Genomic DNA, 27467 nt, shown 5'->3' with positions numbered 1-27467 from the left:
GCCTCCTGTCTTTTCCCACTCCAGTCTATTCTACCCCCTTCTGCATGGATCATTTTCTCAAATGTTCAGTCCTTGCTTCCCCCCTCCTCAGAAGCCTCCAGTGGCTGCCCATATGCCTCTACGTGAAACAGAAACCCCATACTGTCAGCTTCAAAGCATTCAATCAGCTCGCCCCCTCCCACCTCACCTCACTCATCTAATACAGCCCAGACGGCACACTCCGCTCCTCTTGTGCCAGCTTACTCGCTGTGCCCCTATATCGCCGCAGACTCATTTCCCATGTCCTCCCCCAGCCTGCAACTCCCTTCTCCATATATGACAGGCCACCACTCTCCCCACTTTCAAAGCATTATTAAGGTTGCATCTCCTCCAAGAGGCCTTTCCTGATTGAGCCTTCTTTTCTGGCTACACCCTTCTGCACTGGATCTGTGACTTTTGGATTTTTTATATTTGTCCCACCCTCAATCCCACAGCCCTTAAGTACATATATTTAAATTACACATTATTCATACTAATTTTGGTCTTCCCCATTATTCGCTAAGCTCACGGTGGGCAGAAAATGTATCTGCTAACTTTGTTGCATTGTACCCTGCCAAACTGATGATGATTAAAGGAAACCCTGTCTTTAAAACTGCAGGCTGAGGTGTCACAAAATAAAAGCAGGTTCCTGAGCTGCTTTCTTTAAAATCCACTACAGCAATGAACACAGATAGGTGCTAATGAAATAGGTTCTAATCACTACTCTGCCTGCTAACTTTTCATCTCAGTGCCTCCAAAAGGAATCTCACTTACTTCTTGGACAGGAGAGGTCATTAAAAAGAGAAATTATAGAAGGAGGAAAAAGTGGCCTTGATGTGTGAAGCATACTGGTGATTAGATGAAATGGCAAGTCAGAAAGAAGAGGTGATTTATGTTTATGTGCCTGTGTGTGTTTGTTTATTGGGGTGCTGTCCTTCAGAGTGTCATAAAAACTGGAGGAAAGAGAGGGACTCCCTATCACCCCCTTTGAGCTCTGTAACAATAATAACAACAGTGATATTTGTTCAGTGCTTACTCTCTGCCAAGTACTGAGAGTAGATAACTAGGTTAGACACAGTCTCTGTACCATACTTGGCTCACAGTCTAAATAGAAGGGAGAACAGGTATTTGATCCCCATTTTACAGATAATGTAAGAGACAGAGAAGTTAAATGACTTGCCCAAGGTCACACAATGGGCACATGGCAGAGCTGGTATTAGAACTCAGGTTTTCTGACTCCCAGGCCCATGCACTTTTCAATAAATTAAGTTTTCACCCAGGCAGAACTCTTTAGTGTCTGCCTCCTAAGGTAAGATTATGAACTCCTTGAGGGCAAGGATTGTGTCTATTAATTTTATTGTTTTCCCAAGCACTTAGTACGATGCTCTGCATGTACTAGCTGTTCAGTAAATACTAGTGATTAATGGATAACTGATTTTTCAAAGGAATGGTACAAAGAATAGCAACAGCTAACAATGACAACATGCTGGAAAACCTCAGAAAAGGGTTAAAAAATAAAACAAAAGCAGTGTGTCCTAGTGGATAGAGCATGGACCTGGGAGTCAGAAGGACCTGGTTATTATTATTGTATTTGTTAAGTGCTTTCCATGTGCCAGGCACTGGATTCTAATCCTGACTCTGCCACTTGTCTACTGTGTGACCTTGGGTAAGTCACTAAACTTCCCTGTGCCCCAATTATCTCATCTGTAAAATGGGGATTAAGACTGTGTCCAACCTGATTAGCTTTTATCTATCCTAGCACTTAGTACAGCGCTTGGCACATAGTGCTTAACAGTATCATTAAAAAACCCTTAAATTGACACTTTTTAATACATCAGGTGATAAGCATTTATATTTTCAGCAGGTGAAAATATTAACTATTTTAAGAAGGATTTCAATTAATTCAGGGACAAGAGATTGATAATGGCTACCAAAGAGAAAGGTAAAATGAAGAGGAAAAAATAAAGGACATTAAATGGTAAATTTCTAAACATTAGGATGAGGATGAATGTGGTCATTACACTGACTCTACAGACATCCTGTTGCAACTGCTGGTGGGAATCACTGGGATAGATGGATTAATAATCTAACTGGGAAATGGCCTTTCTTTTTTACCCTCTTTGGACAGCAGACTTCTAAGACAGTTATTCTGCAAATACCTCAGAGGTATCTTAGGGAGCTATTAATTAATGATCATAAAATGCTATGAAGTGATCAAATAATGAGCTACCATAGAAGCCTCATGGTATTTTTTTTATTTTGATCGGGTCTCAGTTGTGGCTTTACAAGTTTGAGCTGGCATTCTTTGATAGGAATATACTAGAAAAGTAAATACTGACTCTTAAGAACCCTAAATTCTGTTTGGTTGCCACAGGCAACCTTAGTAAACACCACCGTGGAACACATCAGTTCCAAGAACCAGGGAATGGAGACAGAAGGAGAAAACTTTCTCTCAGGTGAAAATGAAGTTCCGACTGTAAGTACATGTCACTAACGGAACTAAATTCTTATTCTTCGTGTCCGGATTTTAAAGTTAAGCAGGCCTGGTATGGGCTAATAAGGGTCAGTTTGACTGCTGCTTGGAGGGCAAGATTAAAGACAGTGAGGGAGACTAGAACACCAATTTCATCTATGCTGCTGACTGGAGAGAAGCAGACTTAGTGATAGGGCTGTGGGTGTCTGAGTCCTTCCTGGAGTAGAGGAGGGGCTGCTGAGAGCTGCAAAGGCAGGGAGAGGCGGCCAAATTTTTTCTGCCATGAAATAGGGTCTGGTGGTCCAGTGTACGGAGATCAGTTGTGGTATGGAGATCAGTTGTGGACTCATCCTGCTGATGGTGTTTTAGGACTAGGGCGAGCCAAGCAAGAGTTGCTGGTTGGCGGTAGACACCCAGTGCGGTTGAGAGCTCCATGAAACTGGCTGGTGTTTGGCTTAGAGAAAAGGGAAGATGGATAACAGACACAAGAGCTTGAAAGAAATGGGCCTAAATCTCAATATTTTCACGAGGCAGAGGGCTTGTGAAACTCAGTCTGGAGGAAGTGGGATCCATAGGAGATGGGTGAGAAGCAGTGGAATTTGAAGGAGAGAAGCAGAGCAGGAAGTGATGGGGTTAAGGGCAGAAAAATGGCACTGCTTTGTCCCACCAAGCTGCAGCCTGGCCAACACTCCATTTAAAGCACCCAGCCTTGTTGATCTACTACAACCCAGCCTGCATACTCCACTCATCTAGCACCAACCTACTTTCTGCACCTCTTTCTCATTTGTCCCACTACTGACCCTTTGCCCATGTCCTCCCTCTGGCTTGGAACTCCCTCCCCCTTCAAGTATGGCAGACCACCATTCTCCCCACCTTCAAAACCTTCCAAAAATCACATTTCCTTCAAGAGGTCTTCCCTGGCTAAGCCCTTGTTTCCTCTATTTGCCCTCCCCTCACCATGGACAATGTTCTTGGCTATGTACCCTTAAAGCATTTTGACAGCCACCCAAGTCCCACAACACGTAAATATCCTCATACTGACCTATCTGTAATTTATTTTAATGTCTGCCTCCTCTTATAGGCTAGAAACTCCTTGTGGTCAGGGATCATATCCATTCATTCATTCAATAGTATTTATTGAGCGCTTACTATGTGCAGAGCACTGTACTAAGCACTTGGAATGTACAGTTCGGCAACAGATAGAGACAATCCCTGCCCATTGATGGGCTCACACTCTATTGTGCTGTGCAGTCCCTTGCACAGTAAGTGCTTATTAAATACTACTTATTGATTAATGAGTTAACCCTCCTAAATAGAAGGTGGGGGATGGGTGGAAAGTGATAGATGGCAAGTGTCAAAGACTGTGATAAGAGGGAAGGGAGAGATGGTGGGATCTGTAGAGGGTTGGCAGGAGGGCCCAGCTGAGCCCTAGGACCTATTGAGCCTACTTCTGAGGCAGGAAGTAGGTGCCCCAGGTGGCCAGAGGCCAGTGAGAGATATTGAGGCCTAGGGCCGGAAGGAGTCACAAGAGCCTGATGACAAGCTTTGGCCCTTTGCTAAGCTGCATGCCACTGGGTTTAACTCAGGAGAGAGATGAGAGAGGCTCAAAGGAAGAGAGATGAGAGAGGCACAAAGGAAGGGAGATGATGGTGGCTAGGAGCAAGAAAATGAAAGAGACTTGGATAAAGGGAAGAGATGAAATATTGGAATGGAGTGTGGGGAGGAGAGAAAGGAAGTGAGGGAGCAGAGCACAGTTGGGACCATGGCCCTCCTGGAAAGCTATGAGTTCCCTCTTCCTTCAATCTTTGGGGCAGGGAAGATGGCTGAAGCCAGGCCAACTGGAACTAGTGCAACCTAGATGATGGCTTCACTTGTGGCTTGTCCTTCACCTTGCTGATTGGGTCAGCCCAGGTTTCATTCATTCATTCATTCAATAGTATTTATTGAGCACTTACTATGTGCAGAGCACTGTACTAAGCGCTTGGGATGAACAAGTCGGCAACAGATAGAGACAGTCCCTGCCGTTTGACGGGCTTACAGTCTAATCGGGGGAGACGGACAGACAAGAACAATGGCGATAAATAGAGTCAAGGGGAAGAACATCTCGTAAAAACAATGGCAACTAAATAGAATCAAGGCGATGTACAATTCATTAACAAAATAAATAGGGTAACGAAAATATATACAGTTGAGCGGACGAGTACAGTGCTGTGGGGATGGGAAGGGAGAAGTGGAGGAGCAGAGGGAAAAGGGGAAAAAGAGGGTTTAGCTGCGGAGAGGTAAAGGGGGGATGGCAGAGGGAGTAGAGGGAGAAGAGGAGCTCAGTCTGTGAAGGCCTCTTGGAGGAGGTGAGTTCTAAGTAGGGTTTTGAAGAGGGAAAGAGAATCAGTTTGGCGGAGGTGAGGAGGGAGGGCGTTCCGGGACCGCGGGAGGATGTGACCCGGGGGTCGACGGCGGGATAGGCGAGACCGAGGGACGGTGAGGAGGTGGGCGGCGGAGGAGCGGAGCGTGTGGGGTGGGTGGTAGAAAGAGAGAAGGGAGGAGAGGAGTTTCCTAGACTCATCCTGCTCAGAGTTGGCTGGGATGGGATTTAACTCCTTGTGGCTGTGGGAAGTTTCCTAGTTCCTAGTTCCCTAGCACTTGGAGACAGGTTGTTTGTTCATTCAATCGTATTTATTGAGTGCTTACTGTGTGCAGAGTACTGTTGACCCTGGGCCTCTCTTCTTGGCTCTGCTGTCCTCTCGGGAAGCCCCATGTAAATTCTCCCCACCATAAATATGTGAAGTTGGCACCCATGAGAAGGGCATGGAGGGGTGGGGAGGGGAAGGCTGAAACAGAAGCAGATTGGGAGAGAAGGGGAAGATCTGAGCTAAAGAGATCGATATAATTAAGAGAGGGATATAAAGAGTGAGAACCCACCGAAAGGAAAGAAAAAAAAATGTTTGGAAAGGAGACTGAGGAGACAATCTGGAAAGGGAAGGCAGAAAGAGACAAAAATGCTAAAATTCACGAATGCTTCACAGCTATTAGCTGGTAATGTATTAATGCACTTCAGCAGTGTTTGGACACTAGTGCCAGAGAAAATTGGTCATTAAGCCTTCCTGCTAGAAATGCCAGCAGTTTGCTGATGCAATGAGAACTTCATTTGCTGCAGTCAGCTGACCTCCTTGTGGCATTAGTTCTGTGTTCCTGGGGTGTGTAGAATCTAGGCTGAAGGCTGTTTTGTTGTTTTAGATATTTCTATATGGAGTTGCCTTTATGGAGCTACTGGATAGTGATCCATTTAACAGAGTCATGAACCAAAACATCATGGATCCCAGATTAAGTCCTGGCTTCCCTGGCGTCGCTGACCTCCTCTTCCTTCTGTCTCTCTGCACTCAGATCTGTGACCTTTAGGCATTTGATATTCACCCCACCCTCAAACCCATAGCACTTATGTACATATCTATAAATTATGCATTATCAATTATTTATATTACTATCTGTCAACCTCTTTGGACTTCAAACTCCCTGTGGGCAGGGATTGTGTCTACCAACTCGGTTGTGTTATACTCTCCCAAGCATTTAGTACAGTGCTCTGCACATCATAAGCACTCAGTAAATATCTTTGATGATGATGATTGATGATCTCTTTGGAAAGAGTAAAAGGACATGAAAAATAAATGAACTGTAATCCCATTCCTTCAAATAAACCTTTCATATAAATAAAGAGGCTCTCGCTTTCAAATTGGATTAGACAATGTAACCAAGGTAATTTGCATGTTGTTTCTATGGAACCATGCAACCAGCTTTTTGTTCCAGTTGATGTTTTAGTGATTAGATGTGAAGACTGTGATCTCTTTCAGCAGCAGTGTCTGATTAAGAAGTAACAAACCTAATAGGTATCCCAGAATAGAGTCTGGAGAAATAAAATTCAGAATTGCATTTTTTTTCTGTTTTGAATTTGCATTTTTTAATTCTGAAAGTCTGTAACTCCTGGTTATGGCCGGGAGAAAAGGCTCCCACCTAGATTTTCCCATTTAATTTCTGGCTGAAAGAAAGAATGACTCAGTAACTGCTAGCAGTCTATGCAGACTCCAGGAGAATTTTGCTAGATCCCTAGAAAGATCCCCTGCTAGGTAAACTACAGTAGATAATTAATTAATCAGTGGTATTTATTGAGCACTTTCTGTGTGCAGAGCACTGCATTAAGCCCTTGGGAGAGTACAATCATTGTCTAAAGAAACTTCTACAGAAGTGCATCTTCCAATTCCATTTTTCATGTTCCTGAAAGGAACAGATCAAATGTTAAAGAAATGAAGTACAGTTTGTCTGCCGTGGTGCTGGAAATGTGTACCCTGCAGAACCTCGTGTTCACAAAAACTTACACTGCCGCTTGCAACACCTCGCAAATATGCAAAATCCTTTCTTCCAGTGTGGGGTCTCACTGTATGCAGACAGACATGTTATTGGAGAAACATTCAACATCCTGTAACAGTAGAGAAAGCCTGAGTTTTGGAGGAACTGTCCATGAGTTTTAATGAAAATAGAAAATAAGTTCATTGTCATTTTTTCAGTTCACTGACTTAAGTCTACCTCTCTAGACTGTAAGATCACTGTGGGCAGAGAATGCTTCTGCTAATTCTCTTGCATGGTACTCTCCCAAGTGCGCTGCACATAGTCATACTCAATAAATTGCATTGATTGATTGCAGCTGGATTTGGAAAAAGCCAGACAAACAGCCAGGCTTTTAAGATGATCGTTTTATGTTTAGCCTCAGAACCAAATTTTGAAAATATTTTAACAAAATTAAATAATATAACCCCTTGTGCTGCCACTTTAGGAAACCCTCCTGTCACTTGAATCAAGCAGCCATCGAGGAATATGATCTGTGCTGAGAGTCCATTTGACACTCAATAAGTAATTATATTTGGAGTATTTGTAGTATATATTTGTAGTAATTGTGGGGTAGGTTAGATTTTTGACCTTTGGGCATCAGATATTTGCCCAACCCTCAACCTCCCAATACGTATGTACTTATTTTTAAATTATGTAATACACATTATTTACATTAATGTCTGTCACCTTGTCTAGACTATAAGCTCACTGTAGGCACTGAATGTGTCTGCCAGATCATATTGTACTCTCCTAAGTGCTTAGTACAATGCTCTGCACATAGTAAGTGCTCAATAAATATATTGATTTGATAGAAAAAAATCAGTACACAGTCCCTGATCCACATGGGGATCCACACAGTATAAGTAGGCGAGAGAACAGGTATCATCTCCATTTAGCAGTTGAGGGAACTGAGGCACAGAGAGGTTAAGTGATTTGCCCACAGTCAAACAGCAGAACAAGGATCAGAACGGAGGGGTCTGATTCCCAGGGCTCCTTTCACTGGGCCACGGTCCTAGCCAGCCACTTGTCAATAAGGAGAGTTTTTGGATCTTACATGTCACACTAAGGATCATCCAGTGCCAGAAGGAACATCCCACAGAAATAAGCCCAACACAGTAACCCCTGCAAATCTCAGTTCAGGGCCCAAAGCTATTTTGTGGCTACTGGTGGTTCAGTATACATCACTGTCCTGGAAGCTGCATTAAGCCTTTTTTTATGGTATTTGCTAAGCACTTACTATGTGCCAAGCACTGTTCTAAGTGCTGGGGAAGGTACAAGATAATCAGGTTGGACACAGTCCCTGTCCCACAGAGGGCTCACAGTCTTCATCCCCATTTTACAGATGAAAAAACTGAGGCCCAGAGAAGTTAAGTCACTTGCCCAAGGTCACACAGCAGACAAGTGGAGGAGCTGGAATTGGAACCCATGACCTTCTGACTCCCAGTCCTGGGCTCTATCCACTATGCAGTGCTGCTACTCATGTGCCTGTGGTACAGGTCTTGACTCAGTGGTCAATCTCTGCAGATGCAAGACTCCTCAGTGATGTTACTCTAGGATCACAGATGTGGAAATTTTCTGGCTTGGTTGGTTGCTGCCTCTTTCATGGGCTTAGTGGACACAGGTACCAGACCCAACTCATTTGAAGTGATGGTCTTTGCTTCCCACTATAGTGTTTCTCACACACACACACACACACACACACACACACACTCTGAGCTGTTGTTGGGTGGGGATTGTGTCTTGCTGAATTGTACTGTCCAAACGCGTAGTACAGTGTTCTGCACACAGTAAGCGCTCAATAAATACGATTGAATGAACGAACACACACACACACACCCTCCCTCCCTCCCCCACGCCCCCGTGTCCCATAAAGTGTGTTGTTTCCCACTTGGTTGTCCAGAATCTTAGGGAAAGAACGCTATGTAAAACTGTTTGAAAACCTGGTCAAATATGCAATTTGCATAAAGACTCAATTCAGCCACTAGGCAGCAGCATAAAACGGCAGTATAAAACGTCCTGCAAGTCCCCGTGTTACAAAAATATCTTCCAAGGTTTTCTGAGAATAATATTACCATCACCTCAAGCCAGGCCTCAGACATTGCTGCATCCCAGCTGAAAACAGTCAGTTGGTGGGGTCAGACTTGCATTGCACAGTGTCATGAGGAAGGGAATGACTCTCTCTTTGGGCAAAAGCTTTGCAAGGAGAGACTGACAAGGATGTAGAAGAGAAAACCAAGCCAGAGGCTGCAAACATTAAGCACAACCACACTATGAGGGACAATCTTTTTGGGGTACCCAGTTTGACTGAGACTGTGGATCCTGCATTGGCCTTTTCAGACACACACACACACGGTATTGATGCCTGTCTACTTGTTTTATTTTGTTGTCTGTCTCCCCTTCTAGACGATGAGCCCGTTGTTGGGTAGGAATTGTCTCTGTTGTCGAACTGTACTTTCCAAGCACTTAGTACAGTGCTCTGCACAGAGTGAGTGCTCAATAAATACAATTGAATGAATGAATGAACACACACACAGCAGTGTATTTTTCTAATACAAAGAACATATATATATATATATATGCACCAATTAACTAAGTACAATAGATCTATTTTCTCTTAGAATATGCTCTCTTCTATATTGCTAAGTGTTCAAGAACTGTGATCATTAAGCATGAGTAAAAAAACCTCTCAAAATGGATATTTAATGAAAACTATGAAAATGCCATACATTATTAACTTAAAGCACACTGTGAAGTGGTAAAGGCCCAAAGTCAAGTTTCCAAGACTAACATTCTGTTAAGACAAAAACAACTAAATGCGCATGTCCTTGCATTGTTAGAATCATGAACACACCCAAAAATTTGGATTCCATAAAAATCTAGGCCACTAAATTAAGCAGAAGATAAGGTAGGTGGTTGAATTGTGAAAATCCATATATATGGTATGTAGGAATAGCATAAAAAGTAAATTATTTTCAAATTTCTTCAGTCGATCATATTTATTGAGCACTTACTGCATGTGGAACACTGTACTAGGTGCTTAGGTGAGTACAATATAACAGAGTTGGTAGACACGTTTCCGGCCCACAATGAGCTCACAGTCTAGAGCAGGAGGCAGACTGTTCTATAGTATATATATATATAAATTACTGATATGTTCATAAATGCTTTGGGGTTGAAGGAGGGGTGAATAAAGGGAGCAAATTAGGGTGATGCAGAAGAGATTGGGAAAAGAGGAAATGAGGGCTTTGTCTGGGAATTCCTTTTGGAGATGTGCCTTCAAAAAAGGCTTTGAAGGTGGAAAAAGTAATTATCTGGCAGATCTGAAGAGGGAGGGCGTTTCAGGCCACAGGCAGGATGTGGGCAAAATGTCAGCAAGGAGATAGGATTGAGGTACAGTAGGTATCTGTGTTGGCATTAGAGGAGCGAAGTGTGCAGGCTGGCTTGTAATAGGTAAACAGCGAGGTGAGGTAGGAAGGGGCAAGGTGATTGAATGATTTAAAGCCGGTGGTAAGGATCTTCCGTTTGATACGGAGGTGGATGGGCAACTACTGGAAGTTCTTGAGGAGAGAGGAAACATGGTCTGAACATTTTTGTATTAAAATGATCCTTACAGCAGACTGAAGTATGGACTGGAGTGGGGAGAAACAGGAGGCAGGGAGGACAGCAAAGAGGCTGTTGCAGGAATCAAGGCGGGTTGGTATAAGTGCTTAGATGAACATGGTAGCAGTTTGGATGGAGAGGAAAAGGCAGATTTTAATGATGTTGTGAAGGTTGAACTGACAGGATTCAGTGATAGATTGAATATGTGGGTTGAATGACAGAGAGGAGTCAAGGACACCACCTTACAGGCTTGTGAGTCAGGAAAGATGGTGGTGCTTTCTACAGTGACGGGAAAGTCACGGGGAGGACAGGGTTTGGATGAAAGATAAAGAGTTCTGTTTTGGACATGTTAAATTTGAGGTGCTGGCAGGACATTCAAAAAGAAATGTCTTGAAGGCAGGAGGAAATGCAGTGGAAATGCAGGGAGAGATCAGGGCTGAAGATGTAGATTTGGGAATCATCCACATAGAGGTGGTAGATGAAGCCATGGGAGCGAATGAGTTTTCCAAGGCATGGGGTGTAGATGGTGAATAGAAGGACCCAGAATTGAACCTTGAGAGACACTCCCCCCCCCCCCCAGGTTAGAGAATGGGAGGCAAAGGGGCCCGCAAAAGGGATTGAGAATGAGTGGTCCAGAGATATAGGAGGTGAACCAGGAGAGGACAGCATCAGTGCAGCCGAGAGTGGATAATGTTTACAGAAGGGGGTGGTTGACAGTGTTGAAGGCAGCTGATGGGTCAAGGAGGATTAGGATGGAGTAGAGGCTGTTGGATTTGGCAAAAAGGAGATCATTTGTGATTTTTAAGAGGATGATTTCTCTGGTGTGAAATGGACGGAAAGCAGATTGGAGGGGGTTGAGGAGAGAATTGAAGACAGGAATTTGAGACTGCAGGAGTAGACAACTTGCTCAAGGAGTTTGGAGAGGAATGGTAGGAGAGAGATGGGGTGATACCTGGAGGGAGCTGTGGGATCAAGGGAGTGTTCCTCAGACTTAGAGGTGTCTTTATTTCTGTCTTTCTCTCCTGTCCCATATGGGGCTGACAGTCTAAGTAGGAGGGAGAATAGGTTTCAAGCAGCGTGACCTAATGGATACAGCACGGACCTGGAAGTCTGAAGGACCTGGGTTCTCATCCTGGCTCCGCCACCTAAGTACGTCACTTAACTTCTCTGTGCCTCAGTTACCTCATCTGTAAAATGGGGGTTAAGACAGTGAGTCCATTTGAGACAGGAACCCTGTATATCCCTATTTGCTTGTATCCACCCCAGGGCCGAATACAGTGTCTGGCACATAGTAAGTGCTTAAGAAATACCACGCTTATTTATTATTATTATCATCATTCATTCATTCAATCATATTTATTGAGCGCTGTTTGCAGAGCACTGTATCATCCCCATTTTATGGATGAGGGTACTGAGGCACAGCGATGTTGGTGACTGTTCTAAAGTCAGCTGGTAGGCAAGTGGCAGAGCAAAATGACTACCAAGACTGTACTCTTTCCACTAGGCCATAATGCTGAGAGAGATAAACCGAGAGAGAGCGTGTTTTGGGGGGTGGGGGTGGGGGTTGCAAAGGAAAGGAAGGGGTTAGGTGAGGAGGGGAAGGGTGAAAAGCAGCGTGGCTTAGTGGAAAGAGCCTGGGCTTGGAAGTCAGAGGTCATGGGTTCTAATTCCAGCTCTGCCACTTGTCTGCTGTGTGACCTTGGGCAAGTCACTTAACTTCCCTTTGCCTCAGTTATCTCATCTGCCAAAATGGGGATTAAAAATTGTGAGCCCCACGTGGGACAATCTGATTATCCTGTATCTACCACAGCGCTTAGGACAGTGCTCTGCACATAGGAAGCGCTTAAGAAATACCATAATTATTATTATTAAAAGAGGAGGGGAAGAGAGGGGTAGAAGAGAAGATAGGAGGTAATGGGAGAGAGAAAAATGGGGAAGAAGGAAAGTAAGAGTCGTGTGGAGGGGGCCAGGTCCCCGAGCAGCTGCCGGCGCCGCCGTTCCCGGGTGGCTCAGTGGAAAAAGCCCGGGTTTGGGAGAGAGAGGTCGTGGGTTCTAATCCCGCCTCCCCACTTGTCTGTTGTGTGATTTTGGGCAAGTCACTTCACTTTTCTGTGCCTCAGTTCCCTCCTCTGTAAAATGGGGATTCAAACTGTGAGCCCCACGTGGGACAACCTGATCACCTCGTATCCCCCACCGCTTAGAACAGTGCTTTGCCCATAGTAAGCGCTTAACAAATCCCACAATCTATATTTCATTTTGGGGGCAGTCCGAAGTCGTGGGTTCTGATCCCGACCCCGCCGCTTGCCAGCGGTGTGACTTGGGGCGAGTCGCCGTGCCTCAGTTCCCTCCTCCGGAAAAGGGGGATGCAGACGGTGAGCCCCACGTGGGACAAGCCCCTGACCTCGCATCGTCCGCAGCGCTGAGAACGGTGTTGGGCACAGAGTGAGCGCTCCACAAGATGCCATCGTGCTGAAAGGCTGAGAGCGGCCTTTCCCGTCCGCAGGGACAACGGGGCTGAGCGTCTGCAGAGAGGACGGGCTGCAGGACCGGCCGCAGCTCGCTTTAGGAGGGCAGCGGGGCCATACTACAGTTCCCAGCCTGCATTCGCGGGGCGGGAAGGCGGTGCAGCTCCCGCTCCGCCCCGCCCCGTACGACACAAAGCCGGGGCGGCAGTTTGCTGGCTAGGAAAGTGCGGGAGGCTCGGAGGAAGAAGGGAAGGAGAGAAGAAGGAAGGGAGGGAGGGAGGGAGGGAGGTGCGGGGGCCTCGCAGCTCGGCATCTGTGTCCGGGGAGGTGGGGAGCGGTGCAGGCCGGCTCGGCCCTCCGGCCCGCAGCCCGGAGCACCTGCCCGGGAGAGGAGGCAGGTCGGGAGGACGATGCGGGAGCGGCGGGTCCTGCGGGGCCCGGGCGCCTTGGAGGGGACCGTCCTGCAGGCGAAGCGCCGGGCCGGGCGGCCGCTCACCACGCCGCACTGACGGCCCGCTCCCACCCGCCCTCCATCTCCATCCCCATCGTCTCCGCGCCGAGATGTTCCGCTGGACCATTAATCGATTCGTAAGTAGGGCCGCCCCCCACCCCGGGGGGAAAGGAGGGGAGCGGCCACCCGACAGGGCCCGGCCGCGGGGCCTCGAGGGCCCTCGCTCTCTCTCCCTGGCTCGGGGGGTGTGTGCAAGATGGTACGTGTGTCTGGCCGCAGTGTGTTTGTGACTCTGTGCCTCTGTCCCTCTGTCCCTCTGTGTGTGGCTGAGCACTGTGGGTCCCTGACTGGGTGTACCTGAGCACAGTGTGTCTCTGACTGGGTGTGCTTGAGCACAGTGTGTGTCGGTGACCGTGTGTGCCTGAACAGGGTGTCTGCGTGTGTGTCTGTGACTGTGTGTCTGAGCATTGTGTCCGTGACTCTGTGTGTCTGAGCACAGTGTTTCTGTGACTGTGTGTGTCTGAGCACAGTGTGTGTCTGAGCACTGTGTGTCAGTGACTGTGTGTCTGAGCACTGTGTGTCTGTGAGTGTATGTGTGTCTGAGCACAGTGTGTGTCTGAGCACTGTGTGTCTGTGAGTGTATGTGTGTCTGAGCACAGTGTGTGTCTGAGCACAGTGTGTGTCTGAGCACTGTGTGTCTGTGAGTGTATGTGTGTCTGTGACTGTGTGTGTCTGAGCACAGTGTGTGTCTGAGCACAGTGTTTCCGTGACTCTGTGTGTCTGAGCATAGTGTGTGTCTGAACACAGTGTGTCTGTGACTGTGGGTCTGTGACTGTGTGTGTCTGAGCACAGTGTGTGTCTGTGACTGTGTGTCTGATCACTGTGTGTCTGTGACTATGTATGTCTGTGACTGTGTCTGAGCATAGTGTGTGTCTGCGACTGTGTGTCTGAGCACTGTGTGTCTGTGACTGTGTGTGTCTAAGCACAGTGTGTCTTTGTGTGTGTGTGTCTAAGCGCAGTGTGTCTTTATGTCTGAGCGCAGTGCCTTACTGTGTGTGTGTCTGAGCACTGTGCGTCCATGACTGTGTGTGTGTCTGAGCGCTGTATGCTTGGGACTGTGTATCTCAGCGCAGTGTGTCTGGCTGTGTGTCTGAGCGCTGTGTGTGTCTGTGACTATGTGTCTGTGTGTGATGTGTGTGTGTGTGTGTGAGTACGGTGTGTGTTGGCGCGCAGACCTGCCTGCCTCCCTTAATTGGGCGATGGTTTTTAAGATGGGAATTGCTTCGTAGGCCGGGTCGGTCCTGCCTAACGTTACCCCGCTGCCGATCATCTTGCCCCCAGGCCTCAGGCGTCCCTCTCCTACAGTAACCAGCTAAACATGGCGCCTGAATCTACGCTCCGCACAATCAGCCCTATTTATTGAGCGCCTACAGTGTGCACGGCACTCTACCAAACGCGTGGGTGAGCACGGTGGTGCAGAGTTGCTCCACACGTGCGCCGTCCACAACGATCTTACTGGCCCAGGGAGGGGCTGGGGGAGAGAGACAGATGTGAATATTAAATAAATAAATTCCCGATAGGTACGTAAGTGCTGCGGGGCCGAGGGTAGGGTGAATAAAGGGAGCAAATCCAAGGGCCAGGGCAAAACTGAAGGGAGTGGGAGAAGAGGAAATGAGGGCACAGTCAGGGGAAGGCCTGTTGGGGGAAATACCCATTGTATAAGCGCTCAATAAATACCGGTGACTGATAGGACGATTTTCTTTTGTTCACCATGCTCTGAGCACGTGGGGGAGCCCCAATGCCTCACTGCTGCCAAAAGAAGGCAGGAAAGACTAGAGAAAGCCGGGTTTCTGCAGCCCACTGGGTAGGGCAAAGGAGGAATTGGGGCAAATCAACTCTTAGGATGCATACGTGCCAGCGTTTAGAACAGTGCCAGTGCTTAGAGCAATGCTTGGCACGTAGTAAATGCTTACCAAGTACCATCATCATCATCACACAGACCTGAGGTTTACCTCCCAGGGATTATAAAATGTCAGGTGCATTTGCAGGGGGGCAGTGGGTGACGGGAAGAAGCCCAACAGCCAAGAGGCTGTGCACTGCTGCTGCGGGCAGCATTATGTCTGAAAAATTGCTGAGTTTCAGAAGCAAAATAATTTAATTCTGAAAGGGGAAGGCCACAGCAGAACCCCCCCGGGACTTGTTTGCCCCCCAACAGTGAGACTAAAGGAAAGGGAATCCATTTCTGTAGAACCTAAACTAATAATAATAATTGTAGTATTTGTTAAGCGCTTATTATGGCCAGGCAGTATACTAAGCACTGGAGTGGATGCAAGCAAATCAGGTTGGACACAGTCCCTGTCCCACTTGGGGCTTACAGTCTCAACCCTCTTTTTACAGAGGAGTAACCGAGGCCTGGAGAACTGAAGGGTCTTGCCCAAGGTTACATAGCAGACAAGTGGCAGAATTGGGATTAGAACCCATGACCTTCTGACTCCCAGGCTCGTGCTCTATCGGCTACGTCATGCTGCTTCTCCGATGATGGGGACGATGAAGATGACCTGGACCGTTCTCAGGCTCTTTGAAGATGACTTGTTAACTCCTGAAGTCTCCCTCCCCTTTCATATCCAACTGACCACCACTCTCCCCATTAAAATTAAATTGATCAAAATCCCATCTCTAAGAGGCCTCCCTGACTAAACCCTTCCCTACGAGAAGCAGCACGGCGTGGTGGATAGAGCCTGGGCGTCAGAAGGTAATGGGTTCCAATCCCGACTCTGCCACTTGCTGCTGCGTGACCTGGGGCAAGTCACTTCACTTCTCTGGGCCTCGGTTCACCTGTAAAATGGTGATTAGGACTGTGAGCCCCATTTGGGACAGGGATTGTGTTCAACCTGATTATTTCGTATTATCAGGATAATAATTGTGGTATTTAAGTGTGTACTATGTGCCAAGCACTGTTCTAAGCACTGGGGTAGATACAGGGTAATCAGGTTGTCCCACGTGGGGCTCACACTTTTAATCCCCATTTTACAGATGAGGTAACTGAGGCACAGAGAAGTTTAGTGACTTGCCCAAGGTCACACAGCAGACAAATGGCGGTCTGTGCCTACCCCAGGGCTTAGAACAGTGCCTGGCACATAGGGCTTAACCAATACCATCATTATTATAATTATTAATTGTATGCTGCATCTGTTGCCATCAGCCTCTTCTCCCCATCAGTCAATCAGTGATATTTATTGAGCACCTACTGTGTGCAGAGCACTGTACCAAGCACTTGGGCGAGTATAATACAACAGAATCGGTAGACACGTACCCGGATGGTCTGAAACTCACTGATGCACCAGGACCTGAGCTAAGCGAGAAGAGTCAGCCGAAGGCAGCAGCAGGATCAGGTTGGAGACCAGATAGGGAGGTTTTGCCTTCTCTGGTGACCTGTTTACTCTGTGAGGGTACAGGGAGAGTGGAGCTTAAGAGGTGATTTATTTCTCCTCTGCATCAGGTTCCTGCTGCTATATGTGGTAACTTCCTTAATTGCATGAGGAGGTGGTAGGTAATGGCATTTTAATTCTGCTTCTGAGATGAAAAACCACTGAAGACTTCACTTTGACATTTACTTTTATGCAGCAAAAAGGGATGTCTGAAGGTTTTGTTTACAGTGCCTTTTTTGGTTACAGTTGGACAATTTTCACATTTGTAAGATACAACATTCCCAAGTGTCTTTAACCTCTCAATACCCTAGGTTACTTTTTGTTATGTATTGTGAAGAGTCCTAGTAATACTGACTTCAAAATTTTTCCTTGTCAGGCATAAGTAAAATTTGAAACTTGTCTCAGTCAAGTGGATGAGAGATTGGTGAAACAAAATCCAACTTTCAAAATCTTTAGCTCCAGGTAATGTGAAAAGAGCCTGGGCTTCGGAGTCAGAGGTCATGAGTTCGATTCCCGGCTCTGCCACTTGTCAGCTGTGTGACTGTGGGCAAGTCACTTAACTTCTCTGTGCCTGTTACCTCATCTGAAAAATAGGGATTAACTGTGAGCCTCACGTGGGACAACCTGATGACCCTGTATCTACCCCAGCGCTTAGAACAGTGCTCGGCACGTAGTAAGCACTTAACAAATACCAACAATATTGTTATTATTATTATTAATACGCCTTGGAGAGAAGAATGCATATCTTCAAATCTTATTTTGCCTCAGTATTTGAGATTCTTGAGTGCCAGGAGGAACAAGAAGGGATATTTAGAATATTTTTGAAAATGGTTGTATGCTCTGGTGTTGAAAATCTCTGGATTTCACATTGATTATGATAAATCCAATATTAATTTTAAAACGTTTATAGTACAATGGAAATATTAAATATTTAACCAAATGTTGATAAAGAACCATCACAACTTTAGTATAACATTCTCGCCGTGTGTGGGAATTAACCAGACCTGGTGGGTCTTGAAAGCAAGGACATGCAGTAGAATTTACAGCAGTTGTAATGGTGCCAGCTTGCAGGTTTGATGCAACTGTTTCTCAACATCGACCAATATGTTGTTAGAGATCCTACAAACTACCTCATAAAACGGCTTTTATCTCAGTTGGACTTAACAACTGCTTATATTTTCCCATGCGGCAATGATTGTGGTAAATTCATATCCCTAGCATCAGTGCAGTATACTGTATAGATTTATTGTTTTTGAGCCCTAACCTAACATTCGTTCTACTGGGTCTAAATTTCAGATATTAGTGTGATTAGTTTTCTACACATGTAATTAAAGAAGGCATAAATATGTGATTTATTTTTCCTTTTGGGTCATTACACCATATGCTGCAGTAAAATACTCACGCATCTTTCTAGTTAGGAACTTTTAAGGACAGTTCTTTAGGTTCTGGAGTGTAAATTATATTTAGATTGGCTTTAGTGCTTTTAATTTTTTCTTTTAAATCATAGGATTTTTCAAAAGTGTGCTCTGTCTGAATATGTATATGAAGTGGAGTGAACTCTTATTTTTCTGTGACATGAGAATAATTGACTGATGACACCATTGGCCACTCAGAGTCTTAAAATTTGAATCTCCCAAATTCATTGTAACTGTGCCTCAGATAAAATATGCCTCTTTATATTGTCACTCGTGGAATGGCTTTTGCTCAGTCACTTCAAGAAATGTCATTTTCCTCCATGCCCCCTAACTTCAACTCAAAGAAATGTAGAACCATTTGCATCAAAGTAAAAAGATCAGAGATTTCAAGTTATTTATAGCTTGTGATATTTTTGCAAGAAGTGAGATGTTTTGTGCCTCATTAATGTCCAAACCAAGCCAAAGAACAATTTGGCGTAGCACCTTGACTCATGTATATCCGAAGATATCTTTTACATAGTGTGCTTATAAAGATGTGATTTGAAAGAGACATTTCTCCTCATCCCTGACATCTTCAGTCCCCAGGCCGTTCCTAAGTGCAGCAGCAAACTAGTACTCTACTCTTTTAAACCCCTTGCCTTCCAAAAGTAATGCTGTTTCTCAGAGTATTTCATCGTAATCAGTCATGTTTCCTATTCTATCACTTTTTCTAACTAAATCTCCAATGATTTTTGTAATGTACTCTTGAGTGAAAGTTATGTCTCCTAAAAAACCTCAAACAATAATAGGTTTGTTTTTTTCCCCTCCTGTGCTTTTTATATTTAAAACAGATTCTCAGAAGTTCTTTGTGTGGCTTTCCCTTGCCCAGAGATAGTAAATTTTGGGGTGTGAGCAGGTTGACAACATCTCCTTGACTTTTCATATTGTGCCTGTGAGTACTATATTTCCAGCCCTGTGTTTATCATACAAAAACAAGCCCACTGTCTCCTGCAGACTTTAACTTGAAGCAATAAATGCTGCTGCTTGGTATGCTTACTAAGTCCTTGGTACTTACATTCTGAACTCCTAAATCTATGGACTTATTTATATGGGCCCTGAAGGTTCCCAAGATGCTTGAGGTATTTGTTTTGTGTCATAGGTTAGTAATTTTGTCTTGAAATAGTGATATTTGACCCATGCAGATTAGCAAGGCCCTGAAAAAAATGAACGTCGCAGGCTAACCATTAACCTAACCATTATCTAGGTAGTTCACAGAAAACCTGGCTTTCCTCAGAGATAATTTGGTCAAAGGAAATTTTACATTATTCAGCTATTTTACTTGGTTTTCCATTTCACTGTACTAATATAAACCGTAGCTAATGTGGAAGAGGTTAGGTGTATTTTGTGACCTCTTTACCTATGTAGGGTGCTAGAACCAAGAGACCCCCAAATTAATATTACAATTAGCATTGCTGGAGATTTCACACATGCTGTATGTGTGAGGATTTTTGTGTCCCTTGTTCATTTGGCTTTTTTTCTTCTCTACAGGACAGGGAGTTAGGGATTGAGGAGTAGAGAAGCAGATGGGGCACTTATGATCCTACCACTATCACCTTGCTTTTCACCCTTTCCCCTGTGCCTCTTGCTGCCTTACTGGCCAAGGGATGTGCTTTTAGAAGGTGACAGAGGTTGGGAAAGGGATAAAACACGGAGTAATGTGTGTTGGGGCAAGGTGAGGGGAGAGGCTTTTGGAATACAGCAGAGAGTACTGAAAACCAAGTTTTCCAGTGCTGTTAATGTGCTTCAGAATAGACTTGAGGGTCCATCTTGTCATATGCTGTCAAGTCGTCTCCGACCCATAGCGACACCATGGACACATCTCTCCCAGAACACCCCCACCTCCATCTGCAATCATTCTGGTAGTGTATCCATAGAGTTTTCTCGGTAAAATTCCATTGACTCCTTCTGCACAGTAAATTTGAGTCTCCACGCTTGACTCTCTCCCATGCCGCCGCTGTCCAACACAGGTGAGTTTTGATTTGTAGCTGATTGCCTTCCACTCTCTAGCCACTGCCCAAGCTAAGAATGGAATAGCTGTGCCTCAGCTTGACTCTACCTCCTGTAGTCGACACTGGTAGAGTACTAGAAACTCTCCAGGTGTGACCCTAAGAGGGAACCCCACTTTGCGGATGAGTTCACCGCTGTTGAACTGATTAGTGCTTCTCTTTGCTCAGAACATCACAGAACTTCAGGTCTGCCTGGTGGAGATTTTTATTTAAATTTGGCTCCAGAGAGGGCCAATGACCTATCTGAGGTGTCATGGCAGGCCAAGGGCAGAGTCGGGACTAGACCGTAGTACTGTCAGAATATGTCCTTAGCATTCAGTTGAGGGTAAAGACTAAGTTTGCCTTCTCAATAAGTTCCAAGGGTCCAGTCCAATGCTCTATGCTTAGTAGATACTCGAGAAATAACCTTAAATGTTGGATAATTTTTTGAAACAGATCCGTGCTTGTTAGCCTCTTTTTCAAGATGACATATGATATTTAAGGAAGGATTTGTTTTGCAGCTAGAGTTATTTATTATGGGTGTATGTTGGCCTTACTTAGAGCTGAAGGAAACGCAGAGGAAGTTTAAAGTAGAAAAAGAATGGTACCTCTTAAAGGAAAACAATAAGGGTACTCCAGGGTGTGCATTGATATTATAAAATGGTTCATAAATAATTGGCAAGCTGGTAGCCAATTGCCTGAAAGCAAGTAATTATGGTAAAGAAACATGACTGGTCTTTTGATTCCCTCCGCCCCAGTGCTCCCAGTTATAATACATTTAATGAATTAATAGGTGTAGGGTTATTTGCACATATTTTTGCATGTATTTGTGCCCTAAGCATTCAGTTGCTACTTGATAGGGATGTGGATTTCTTGGAAACACATTTTTAAACAAGGTCTAATGATCTGAGAACTGTGGAGTGGTTTATGTGAAATGAATCGCTGATTTTAACTTATGTCAATTTCCTTTCAGGAAGTCTGCATAGGGAGATCCCAGGTAAAAAGAAGCTTGCATGGTTAATTGGTGGATCTTACCACATTAAGAGGTGGTCTCACAACTGAACAAACCATAAAGCTAGGTTTTAAAACGAAAAATAGCTCTTATTGGATTAAGTATTTAATTAAAGTGTATATTTTAGTAACTTATTTTTTGTGGCCCAGCTTTAAGTGGGCCACATTTTAATCTAGTATCTGGATATAACCCTGCCAGCATTCATAAGAGTTTTATTTGTGTGGCTCCAAATTTTTTTTAACAAAGATTATTTTGAAATATAGGTTTTTGAAGTGCAAATGTTTGCTTCAGCCTTTGTTGGGAAACAAATGTGTGTTTTGGACCACCAAACATGTTTTACAAATATTTCCAGGGGCCAGCCTTGCCTATGCCCAAGATCACCACCGTTTAACATATTAGTGCTTCTGTTTGCTCAGAACATCACAGAACTTCAGGTCTGCCTGGTAGAAATCTTTATGAAATAGGTCTGTGTGGATAAGGTGGTCCTGATATTTTCTAATATCTGTGCTTGACAGATCTCATTGTTCTATCACTTCATTTCCTAGGAGAGTACAGCTTTTTAACTTCTTACAGTGTTGTGCCTTGAATGAACTATTCACTGTAGCAATATGACATTCCTTGATTTGTTATTTCTTAGGCACTCAGTGCTGCCTTAAAGCATGTTTTCAAAAACATTTTGGCTAGAATATGATTAGAGAATCTGGGCATGTTCTCCTGACAACACAACCCTGTTTCGCCTTTGCGGATGGTGTTATCAAACTACTTGTGTGCAAGGTGACGCATTAGTTGAGTCCTGCAGTGTGAGTTTACCTTAACACAAGATTGTGCAAGAATTTGACTCTCACCTTACTAGAGAAGCGAGTTAGTGACCCAATCATTTTCTGTTCCATTTTGTACTGCAAAAAAAAGTGTCCGCTTTTCAATCCCTTGGCCAGACCAGTGTGGTGGGGGCTGGATAGAGTCAGTGACCATAAAATAGAATATTTCTGAATATTCCACAGCAGTAGATACTGCAGTACCCTCAACCTTTTAAAATGCCATTATTAATTACTGTACAGAGCACTAGGAAGAGTACAATATAATAGATGTGTTCCCTGCCCATGAGGCGCTTATGGTGTACAGAGGAAGACAGACATTAAAATAAATTACAGATAGGGGAAATAGTAGAGTATAAGGATAATTACATAAATGCTGGGGTAAGTATCAAAGTGCTTAAGCGGTATACGGCCAAATGTGTAGATGACACAGAGCATAGGGCAAGGAGGGGAAATGAGAAGCAGCATGGGCTAGTGGACAGACCACAAGCTTGGGAGTCAGAAAGATCTGGGTTCTAATCCTGACTCTGCCACTTACCTTTGGTTTGTCCTTGGGCAAGTCAGTTCCCTTGTCTGTGCCTTAAATTACCTCATCTGTAAAATGGGGATTGAGACTGTGACCCCTCTGTCTAACCTGATTATCTTGTATCCACCCCAGATGGTACAGTGCCTGACATATAGTAAGCAAGTAACATTTTTAAAAAAAAGGATTTAGGAAATGCATCTTGGGAGAGATGTGTGGGTGAATTTTTTTTTTTGGTGTTTTTTTTTTTACAGAAGGGTTTTGAAGGTGGGGGAGTAGTGGAATGGTCAGTAATTTCACAACTAATCCAGAAACTCTGGTGCAATTTTGAGTAGGCGAGCCAGCGGTCAGGGAGGAGAGAAGTGGCTGCTCTAGAGCTGAAGCTCCAGGCAAATCATGAATCCAAAGAGGGAAACAAGGAAACAACATCAGATATTGCACATAATGTTACTGCGCATGACATTGCCCTAACAAAAGACAATCAATCCATTGTCCACCAGTTGTTTTTTTTTCAGCCTCCCCCATGTATGTGTCTATATTTGAAGTGTCAATGTAGCAGCACCTTCTTATGCAAAGGATGGGAATAAATACATGGGCATATAAACCCACATGCCAAACATACAAATGTATGCATGAGCTATCTGCAGTTTAAGTTGGTATACCTTTAAAACTGAAGGAATTTTTAAAGGAATAGTTTATTGTTTAATGAAGTAGCTTCTTTCTGTGCGGGGAGTTCAGTGTAACCTCTCTTAAAAATTACTTTGTAAGAATTAAAGGTAGTGTAAGATCAATACCTGATGGAAAAAAGACTGCCCACTAGCATCTTGCTCAGGTTCGGCCCTCAAGTATTTTTAGTGAGATTTTATTTTAGTTTAATTCTTTAGTTTGAGCATTGGTTAACTCTACATTTCCAAATGGGCTGAAATAACTTAAGAATCTATTTCAAGCAACTAGTGAACAAGAATGCTGATGGTATTAAATTTTATCTTTCCACTTTTGGGAGGAAAGGTGGATTGTTTAAAAAAATAAGACTTTGGTAAGCCCTATTAATAAATTACTATAATTAGAGGAGAAGCTTTGCTGCAGGCACTATCTTTGCATTGTGAGTGCTTGTGGTTGGTTGTGACCTTAATTTGAGGCATTTGATGTGCAGAAATACCCACACAACGTGTGATTTTTAGGAACACGGTTTCGTACAACATTCAAGCTCCATTCAATTACTGATGAGTAAAAAGGTTATTTAGACATTGAACTCTTCAAATGTATATAAAGATGAAGCATGTTGGATTCAGCCAAGGCTTTGAATAGCTGGCAATTTCTCATGAGTGTTCTTGATTAAATATCTTGCTGCTTGGGACTGGAGTAATATCCTTTATGGGTAGATGAAACAAAGTAAGCAGTTTGATTTGGAGAGGCCTTTTTACGATAACTCTTATTATTGTAGCCAACGAGGATTTTTGATACTCAGGCCATCCCTTTCCTATCAGTGTTGTTGTTTTTAAAGACCAAAATATGTATGAGAAAAAGAGCAGAGCGTGTTTTTAGGAGAAGGGATTCTGAAGGCTAGAGACAAAGCTTGAAACCTGATAGTTCACCAGATTCCTCTTACCAAGTAGGTAGTGTTAGGTCTTTAGGGAAGATATTGTCTAGGGGCTTAGTCCCTAGTAACAGGTCCCTTGTGTCACCTGACTTCTTTGGAGTAAAGTAGCCACTTCTGCCCTGTTCAAGATTAATTGTGGACTGCTGTCTATGAATTTGTCCAACCGCTTCCCTGACTTATTAGTATTTTCATCCAAAACAACTTCCTGAGGTAATTAATTCTGCCTTTGTACTTCCTATTATATGAAGAAGTTATTCTGCTGATTAGTTTTGAGCTGACCACCCTCAGGTGCCAGAAAGTGACCCCGTGCCCTGGTATTGGGAATTTGGTGAACAGAATCATTGATAGTCTTCCTAAATGTCTGCTCTCTGAACCCAAATGTGACAATATTCAGGCCCCTATTGGAAGCAAAGCTGAAGTCCCTCTAGACTGCAAACTTGTTATGGGCAGGGAATGTGTTACCAACCCCGTTATGTTGAACTCTCCCTAGTGCTTAGTACAGGGCTTTGCATGCAGTAAATGATCAATAATCACCTTGGTTTGTTTAACGGGTCTGGGTGAGCAGGAGGAGAGGAGAAACGTAGCTGAGAACTAAACTTTCCAGAATCTGGGTGAGTGATCCAGCTGGGTGGTACGTTTTAATTTGAGGAGAAGGAATCGTCTCTGGCGGTCTGTCACATACAAATCTCCTTAGATACAGAAAGTTGAACAGGTATAATGATCCAAGACATCTGATAGAACATGAGATCCAACATAGTCACTTTTCAAAATGTAGTAAAAATAGTTCGTTCTTCATAAGGTAGGGGGTTATTCAATTTCATGTGTAGCATTTATGGAGTTTCTACTATGTACAGAGCACTGGACTAAGCATGGGAGAGATAATAGAATTCTAAACTCAGCTCCCTCTATACTGTAAGCTTGTTGTGGGCAAAGAATGTGTCTCCCAACTGCTAAATTGTACTTGCCCAAGGATTTAGTACAGCGTTCTGCAAACAGTAGCTACTCATTAAGTTTGACTAGGAGTCATGATTTCCAGTCCTCAGGGAGCTTACAGCCAGTCAGCGATTCAGACTACTGTAGTCTACAGAAATAGGAGAAAACTGGATATGTATAGTTGCCATACCTTCATGCCTTGCCATTAGCCTAATGCCAACCTACACTCTGTTCCTCATTCTCTTCTATCCCATCACTGACTGCCTTATACATGTCCTCCTTCTGGACTAGAACTCTCTCCCCCTTCACAGTTGACAGATCACCACTTTTCCCCCACTTCATAGCCCTCCTAAAATCCCATCTCCTCCAAGAGATCGTCTTTGACTAAGGGAGATCATTGAGGAAGCTGATGTGGGCGTTTAGGAGGAGTATGATAAGTGGGTTGACCAGCATGGTAGTAGTTTGGGTGGGGTGGAAGGGACAAATTCCAGTGATGTGGTGAAGGTAGAACCGACAAGATTTGATGACAGATTGATATGTCTAATAGACTGCCTCTCCCCAACTTCTAAGCCCTTCTAAGATTACATCTCCAAAAGGCCTTACTTGTGTGAAGCCCTCATTTCCCCTACTCACCCTCCTCTCAGCATCACCTCTGCACTTGGATCTGTACCCCTTAAACACTTGATATTCACCCCACTCAGCCCCACCACACTTATATACCTAACCTTACACTCTGCCATTTCCCCTCTCTGTAATTTACATTAATGTCTGCCTCCCCGCCTAGACTGTGAGCTCTTTATGGGCAGGGATCATGTTTATCAATTATATTGTATTGTTCTTTCCCAAGCACTTATAACAGTGCTCTCTGCACCTAGTAAGTACTCAGGAAATGCCATGGATTGGTTTTGTGCTTGTGTTCAAGACTATTTCTTCTAACATCATCTCTCCCTGCATACACTCAGTTGCTCATGGTTGGAATAACATTCCCTATTCCCATAATGGTGTTCCATTCAAGGCACTTAATGAAAGCATTTTATGGCCGGACTAACTAACACTAGAAATTACACTTTAAATTGATCAGAAACCTCATCATAATTGACCCTTTTTCTAATGAAATTTGGAATTTTCTTCTTGAAGAAACCAGGTGGTTTGGAAGAATATTAATACCACCTGGTATCTGTAGTATGTTCTTATTTTTTAAAAGTACTTATGGGGCACCAATTTTTCATTTCGAGTATGTGGACAACCTTGGGAATAGAGATTTGAGGGGTAGGACCTAAAGGAGGAGGAGGAAGAAATAGAGGGTAAGAAAAAGAGAATATAAAAGGTGCAAAAAGCGGAGTCTGTCCTGCTCCATTGCCTCACTTCTGCTTCTCAAGGGCACCAGAGTCAAGTTCCCTTCAGTCAATGGTATTTATTGAGCACTTACTGTGTGCAGATCACTCTACAACTGAGGTGCTAGACATGCTCCTTGCCCTCAAAGAACTTTCTGTTGGGAACTGGCAGTGACAGACAGATCTTGCTATCATGCAGCTCTCATAGATAATAATGTATTTGTTAAGTGCTTACTATGTTGGTATTTGTTAAGCGCTTACTATGTGCAGAGCACTGTTCTAAGCACTGGGGTAGACACAGGGGAATCAGGTTGCCCCACGTGGGGCTCACAGTCTTAATCCCCATTTTACAGATGAGGTCACTGAGGCACAGAGAAGTAAAGTGACTTGCCCACAGTCACACAGCTGACAAGTGGCAGAGCTGGGATTCGAACTCATGAGCCCTGACTCCAAAGCCCGTGCTCTTTCCACTGTGCCACGCTACTATGTGCCGAGCACTGCTCTAAGCGCTGGGGTAGACACAGGGGAATCAGGTTGTTCCACGTGGGGGTCACAGTCTTAATCCCCATTTTACAGATGAGGGAACTGAGGCACCGAGAAGTGAAGTGACTCGCCCAAAGTCACACAACTAACAAGTGGCCAAGCCGGGACTCGAACCCGTGACCTCTGACTCCAAAGCCCGGGCTCTTTCCACTGAGCCATGCTGCTTCCCATAGATGAGATGACATTTAAAAATCAAAGGTATCATTTATTCTAGTGTTATCCAACTCAGGGACATACCCCCCCCCCCCGGCAAAAAATCAAAACAAAAAACAAAAATACACAGTCTAGAAGGAGACAGATATTCAATCAAATATCTTACAGGATGGGGAAATAGAGTGTAAGAATCGATCATAATTAATGAATAAATCCATATTTGTTGAGCCCTCTCTGTGTGCAGTCTTCTTCAAATCCAAAGGAGGGGTCAGCTAGTTACTACTACCCTTTGTGTCCGAAAAA

General features: G+C 44.3%; 1 protein-coding gene and 1 non-coding gene across 2 annotated transcripts in view; one reads left to right on the top strand and one right to left on the bottom strand.

Moving 5' to 3' along the window:
- The first annotated feature begins 2406 nt into the window (after positions 1 to 2406).
- Positions 2407 to 27467, top strand: part of ATP11C (ATPase phospholipid transporting 11C) — a 123922-nt gene continuing 98861 nt past the window's right edge. The window contains 1 exon segment of the mRNA XM_029067502.2: positions 2407 to 2494. Coding sequence (XP_028923335.1) covers positions 2444 to 2494 — 51 coding nt within the window. The 5' untranslated portion in view covers positions 2407 to 2443.
- Positions 20244 to 20381, bottom strand: LOC114812982. The gene has a single exon (XR_003760595.1). It is a non-coding gene; the product is annotated as a small nucleolar RNA SNORA7 (small nucleolar RNA).

The sequence above is a fragment of the Ornithorhynchus anatinus genome, chromosome 6, assembly GCF_004115215.2.
Source record: "Ornithorhynchus anatinus isolate Pmale09 chromosome 6, mOrnAna1.pri.v4, whole genome shotgun sequence".
Taxonomy (NCBI): Eukaryota; Metazoa; Chordata; class Mammalia; order Monotremata; family Ornithorhynchidae; genus Ornithorhynchus; species Ornithorhynchus anatinus.
The sequence above is the reverse complement of the archived record's forward strand: the minus strand, read 5'-3'. Positions and strand labels throughout refer to the sequence as shown.